Here is a 7,035-nt window from a genome sequence, read left to right as displayed (position 1 = left end):
ATTTCTAATAATGTGTGTAGCACCCCAAGGTGCGCTTACCAGGAAGATTCTAGCCTACGTCCATCCTGGGTCAGAGCTCCATCAATCGTGTCTGCCTGGGAGAGGGGAGCATGGCCTCTGAGCTCACTTCCTCTTCCTCTTCCTCTTCCTCCCAGCATTCTGTTCTGTTTACTCCACCCACCTATGTTCTAAGCTATGAGGCCAAGCAGTTTGTTTACTACTTAACTAATGAAATCAACAGATTGATATATGACACTCCCACATCAAGCTCACAGAATGCTGTTTTTAAATTTTAGTTGAAGAAACAGTTTCCTGCCATGGCTCTGAAGATTCCTGCCAAGAGAATATTTGGTGATAATTTTGACCCAGGTAAGCAAAAGCTCTGTGGTCTGACTGCTGAGCTCTGGTTGAAGTTTGAAGACATAGGCCATGTGTTCACTGAAGAATATAATTGTTCAGAACTTTCTGCTTTTTGGAGACAGAATCTTGCTATGTAGCCCAGGCTGGCCTCCAGCTAGTGATCCTTCTGCCTCAGCCTCAGGCATGCACTGTTACACCTGTTTTGCCCATGAGTCTATGATGTACAGTCTGCGTCACTGCTAAGAAAGTGTATGTACGGTGTGTTAAGGGTAGATAGCAAATGCCTCTCTGATAAAAGACAACTTTTAGTGTCAAGACTCCTCACTCCTAGAAACATGAGTGCTGTGGGCATTATCTCTGCTCTCTGGCCTCTGACAGTGAAACTTTGCAAAACCCTCGTCCAGTTCAGATTACATGTGTGGATCTTAAGTCTGTAAGCATTTACTCCACAGATTACTGCTTTGTGCCTGTGTGTTCTTCCATAAACGTTTCGTGATAATCTCGTAGGCTGACGGAAATGTGACTGCTGGTCTGTGTGTCTCTCTTCCAGATTTTATTAAACAAAGAAGAGCGGGACTGAATGAGTTTATTCAGAACTTGGTCAGGTATCCAGAGCTTTACAACCAGTAAGTACTTTCCCTTTCGTCTAAAGCAGCAGTGGAACCATCTGTGGGCAGTTTATACTTTGTGTGCAGTGTTACTGTGCTCCTGATGCTCTCGTCCGCTTTCCCTGCGACCCACCCTTTTTCTTCCCCTTTCCTTCCCTTCGCACGTGTGTGCTGTCCTAGATGGGTTTCTCTTGCCGGGATAGGGCACTGGGACCTAACAACTTGAGGAGGAAAGGTTCTTCAGCTCACAACTCTCGGGTCACCCTCCATCACTGAGGGAAGACAGGGCAGGAACTGAAGCAGAGCCCCAGGAGGAGCACGACCTACTGGCTTGCTCGGCCTGCTTTTCCATATGCCCAGGAACACCTGGCCAGGAAGCTCCACCCCAGTGAGGTGGGCCCACCCACATTAGTTATTAATGAAGAAAATACATAGCAGACTTTCCTACAGGCAGACATTTGAGAAGGAACTTTCTTTATTGAGAATCCTCTTCACAGATGAATCTGGCTTGTTTCAAGTTGACAAAAATACCAATCAAGGCATGGGAATTTTATGGATTACTGTTTAAATAAGTTTGTATTATGTAGTTAAAACCTCTTGCCAATTGTTTAATATTATATTTGTTTCCATCGCTTAGAAAAGGACCCCAGTGTCGGCTACGTTGCGAAGATTAAGCTAAATAAGTGTTAACTGTGTGTTCCAGCAGCGTGGGCAGTTCCACTCCGATCCTCCCCAACCTCTGGATCTTACCTTTCTGCTCCCTCTTCTGAGACTGTCTATGAGCCTTGCCTGAGCCCTGCAGGAGGCAGGGTGGTAATACTACATCTGTCCCTTTGGGGCTGAGCACTTATTCTCTTTCCTTGGATCACTTGTGACAACAGATGTTTTATATACACATGCACTTTATAAGTAACGGTCTTTTATTCAGGATAGAAGAAACTTCTAGAACCCCATGAACAAATAACAAATAGGTTTCTTTTAAAATAAATATTTATTTAATTATTTATTATGTATACAATATTCTGTCTGTGTGTATGCCTGCAGGCCAGAAGAGGGCACCAGACCTCATTACAGATGGTTGTGAGCCACTATGTGGTTGCTGAGAATTGAACTCAGAACCTTTGGAAGAGCAGGCAATGCTCTCACCCTCTGAGCCATCTCTCCAGCCCCAACAAAGAGGTTTTAAGTTTAATTTTTAGCTGACATTTTCTTTTCAAAAAATGAGACACTTCGTATTTTCTAGAGCCCATCTTTTGTTAAAAAACAAATTACCTACTTTTTATTTTAATATCAAATTATCTTAAAATACAGCATATGAAAGAGTCAGATGTTAGATAACAAGCGTATCATGAGCATTTACTGTTGCTGTAGGGAAAACACACTTTAAAATGGCTTCATTATTCCTGGTGACATGCATGTGATCCCTGTACTTGCAAGACAAAGGCATGAGGATAAGAAGTTCAAGATGAATTTGAGCTGTATTTGACCCTGTCACAACTTCTCCTTGGCCCCAAATAGCTTTGTTCTGACAGTGAAAAGTATTTTTAAAAAGAACTTCATGAAAATGTGGTTTTAAAACTATTTAACTGGGATCCAGCCTGTTCATGAAAAACGTGGCTTTAAAATTATTTAACTGGGATCCAGTCTGTTTCTCTAGCCTTTGGAGGAAAAAGAGTTTTTAAAAACTGTAGTGATAGGAGCGGCAGGGCTGTGTCTCCGGCACCCGGCCGCCCACATGGCTAGCTTTACCCGAAATAATTACACGGACACTGTATTCTTTTAAACACTGCTTGGCCCATTCTCTTCTAGGCTAATTCTCACATATTAATTTAGCCCATAGAGATCATCTGTGTGTAGCACCCCAAGGTGCACTTACCGGGAAGATTCTAGCCTACGTCCATCCTGGGTCGGAGCTTCATCACGTGTGCCTCAGAGAGCAGAGCTCTCGCCTCTGCCCGCAAGAGTGGAACATCGTGTCTCTCTGAGGTGTCTGCCTCCGAGAGGAGAGCTGTTGAGTCTGACCTCACTTCCTCTTCCTCCCAGCATTCTGTTCTGTTTACTCCTCCCACCTATGTTTTAACCTATCAGGGCAAGCAGCTTCTTTATTTAATTAACCAATGACCTTCCTCCATCAAACGAACAAAAAAATATTGGCTGTAAATAATGGATCCCAAAGCAAAACAATGACATGTTTGACTAAAGCCTAAACTTGTGAGTAAAACTGAAACCAAAATACACAAAAATTTGCCTTGATAAAGAATGATGGATAAATACACTTACCTGAGAGCCAGCCAATGTGAACACTGTACACTGAAGTAAAAAGGAAACTGGGGCTGTAGAGATGGCTCGGTAGTTAAAGCACTGGCTGTCCTTGCATCCGCACCGTGGCTCGCAACCATCTGTAACTCCAATCTTAGGTGATGTGATGCCCTCTTCTGCATGCGTGTGGTGCGTAGACAAATATGCATAACTGAGCTGAGCGCCTTATTTGTATTAATATTATTTGTACTGTGCACAGGCCAGGCATCACTGGTCACTTGGTCCAGGCACCTCTAAAGCCACTCACACACCTCATGTCAATTTCCTTTCTTTTTTCCCCACGACGTAACCACAATTCTGTTTTTAAAAACATAGATTAGTGTGCCCTGACGTTAAACTTTTTTTGCTTTGTTTTCCAAGACAGGGTTCCTCTCTGTAACAGCCTGACTATCCTAGAACTCACTTTGTAGACCATGCCGACCTTAGACTCACAGAGATCCTCTTGTCTCTGCCTCCCAAGTGCTGGGATTAAAGGTGTGAACCATAATGCCTGGCCCCAAACTAAATGGTTTTGATTTCAAAATATTGGGGCTAGTTAGATGGCTTAGTGGGTGAAGCCACTTGTCATACAAGCCAGGCCACCTGAGTTCCATCCCCAGAACCCACATAAATGTAGAAGACCTCTGACTTCCACATGTGAACCATGGCACATTCTGTCTCCTCCTCCATATGTACAAATAAGAAATTTTTAAAAATACTTCAATCTGCCTTACAAGCCATAATGCAGCCATGGTGCTAAGCTTCCTTTGGAGCGCTGTCTGCAGTGCATGAGAGTTGTGCAGTGAAAAGTTGGAAGCAATGGAGTAACTCATGGTGCATCTGTGTGACAAGGAACATGTATTTTGTATATCAGTGTGGCAAAAGCATGCATTTGGTACATGTGTATAACAAGGAACATGCATCTGGTGCATCTGTGTGACAAGGAGCATGCATTTGGTTCATCTGTGTGGTAAGAGCATGCATTTGATGTATCTGTGTGACGAGCATGCATTTGGTACATCTTTGTGACAAGGAACATGCATTTGTGGCAAGAGCATGGTTTTGGTGATGTGACAAGAGCATACATTTGTTGTATCTGTGTGACAAGAGCATGCTTTTGGTGACTATAACAAGAGCATGCATTTGATGCATCTGTTTGACAAGAGAATGCTTTTGATGACTGTAACAGGAGCATGGATTTGGTGTATCTGTGTAACAAGAGCGTGCATCTGTGTGGCAATAGTATGCATTTGGTGTATCTGTGTAACAACAACATGCATCTGTATGACAGAGCATGCATTTGGTGCATCTGTGTGACAAGTGCATGCATTGGTGCATCTGTGTTCCAAGAGCGTGCATTTGGTATATTTGCATTGCAAGAGCCTTTAACACACAGAGAAATGCTTATGAAGTAATTTGAAGTAGGAAACACAAGATAAAAATGTAAGTACAGCACAACCAAATTGTGCAGAAAATCAAGCTAATATAAAATGTAAAATTGGAGATCCCTTTTCCCACGTTGACATTTTTCTAGATTCTCAAAAGTACAGAATTCAGTGGTTTTCAGAATATGTGCAATGCTGAACACCTGCCATCCGGGTCTCCCTCTGCCACTGGAAAGTCCAATCTAGCATTTCCATTGTCCAATCTAGCATTTCCATTGTCCAATCTAGCATTTCCATTGTCTCAGCAAGGAAAACGCTTGATAGCCATTCCTCTCCTTTCTGTCTAAAGCGCTGTCCGTTCTAGGCATTTCTTTTGAGTGGACCATACAATATGTGTCTTCTTTTTCTTCCTTTGTTTATTCAGTATAATGTTGTAAGATTCATCTCTATTGTAACAGGTATAAATATTTTATTTCTTATTGCTGAATCCTGTTCAGATACATGGCTTAACCACATTGTGTTTACCCACTTATTAGTTGATGGACATTTTGTAGCATTTCTCCTTTTGTAATATTACAAATAATGCTACTGTGAATATTCATGTATGAAGTCTGGGGAAATACATATTCTTAGGTTTTGTGCATGTAAACCTAAGAATGGATCATTAAGTAATGATGTTTAACAGTTGTAAATTGCTTCTTTTTTAAAAGTATTTTCTATTTTCATGATTTTCTACAACAAATATTAATTGTATTGAGTTGTTAAGACCATTCCTGGAGCCGGGAGGTGGTGGCTCACACCTTTAACCCCAACACTCTGGAGGCAGAGGCGGGCAGATCTTTGTGAGTTTGAGGTCAGCCTGTGTTGAAATAACCAGACTAGCTAAGGATAAAACAATTATATTTTATTTATTATAAGGGGAAAACTCACAAATCAAGAAACGAGAACTCCAAGCACACAATGTCCCGCGGGGAAAAGGCAGACGCGGAGGTGAACACCTTTTTTTACCCTGGGTCCCAGAGAAGCCACGCCTTAACTAAGACTCACCTCTTAAAGATTATTGGTTAACAAGGCTTTTCCCATTAAGCCTGGTCTAGAAAGTGAGTTTCAGGATGTTCAGGACTACACAGAGGAAATCCTATCTTGAAAAAACAAAACAAAAAACAAATTCATGAAAATGAAAATCCCGATAGATGTATGAACATCAGGATAGCAATTTGACTGTTTATTGGGGTTTTCATTGTCCATGAATGGTCTGCTTTAATTTTAGTGTCCCCCCTACACACCCAGCATCAGCTTGAGTCTTTGTACCTGTTTCATTTTACTGTGGAGATCTACTCTAATGTAGCCCTGAATCTTGGGAAAGTCTGCCTCGCATCTGTGGGTGATAGTGAATACACAGGGGAGCCAGCCATCTCTGCTCACCATCGTGCCGGAGCACCGCAGGCCGCACTCCACGCGGAGTGTTTAGTTCTTCTCATTGCTGGCTGCCAGCTGGTGGTCCCTGTTGGCAGTTACCGTAGTTGGCTTACTCTTCCTGGAGGCAGGTGGCTCTTTGCCTCCGTTTGATTATGCAAGAGGTAAGGTTGGAGTAAGCCTCCTGGTTTTTAGATGGGTCTGTGCATGGGGTGTCGTGTCCCCCACTCCTACGCCGTGGCTTTTTTACATGGGTCTGTGCATGGGGTGTTGTGTTCCCCACTCCTACGCCGTGGCTTTTTTAGAAAGGAAATGTCTGGGTCCAGGAAAAACGTATTCGCAGTTTCTCCAAGTATTGCCACATTTCTTTTCAGGAAGGTTGCTTCATCCTCCATCTCACCAGCGGCACACGAGCGTGGCCCTTCCCACTCCGGGTGTCAGTCATTTCACTGTCCTGATTTCGCTAGTTAATGAATGTGAAGTGCGTCTCAGTAACAGTTTCTATTTGGATTTATTTCCTCTTCTGCGAACCATCTGCTTGTGGCTTCGCCCGCTCCCCTCTTGGGAGCAGAACTTCTTGACTCCTGTTACAATAATGAATAATCCGTTTTGTAGTTTTCTTGTTATAGTTGCTAATATGGTGGTTTCTATTTCCGTTTCCTTTTGGAAGGGAGATGCGCCGCTCACATGCTGTTGAAGTAATAAGGTAATCTTTGTTTTCAGCCCAGATGTCAGAGCCTTCCTTCAGATGGACAGCCCCAGACACCAGTCAGATCCATCCGAGGACGAGGATGAAAGAAGTGCTCCGAAGGTAGCCGCCGCAGAGACGCGGTCTTGTGCGAGACCAGCGTTGTGTGTGTGCTCGGCTTCCTACACTGTGGGACGCCTAGAAACAGTGTTGCACTATATGTGAGACCAGCGTTGACTGGGAACCAAGTAGCCATGTCTGTGCCCAGCTTCCTGCACTG

The 7,035-nt window shown here is 43.3% G+C and overlaps 1 protein-coding gene across 1 annotated transcript in view; it reads left to right on the top strand.

The window, feature by feature from the left end:
- The window catches only part of LOC101986401 (serine/threonine-protein kinase Sgk3), a 48,862-nt gene that overhangs the window by 11,084 nt on the left and 30,743 nt on the right, over positions 1-7,035 (top strand). Inside the window, exons 3-5 of the mRNA XM_013351788.1 lie at positions 297-369; positions 911-986; positions 6,791-6,878. Of these exons, the coding sequence (XP_013207242.1) occupies positions 297-369; positions 911-986; positions 6,791-6,878 (237 nt within the window). The remainder of the gene's footprint in view (positions 1-296; positions 370-910; positions 987-6,790; positions 6,879-7,035) is intronic.

Source organism: Microtus ochrogaster, linkage group LG5 (assembly GCF_000317375.1).
Source record: "Microtus ochrogaster isolate Prairie Vole_2 linkage group LG5, MicOch1.0, whole genome shotgun sequence".
NCBI lineage: Eukaryota > Metazoa > Chordata > Mammalia > Rodentia > Cricetidae > Microtus > Microtus ochrogaster.
The sequence above is the reverse complement of the archived record's forward strand: the minus strand, read 5'-3'. Positions and strand labels throughout refer to the sequence as shown.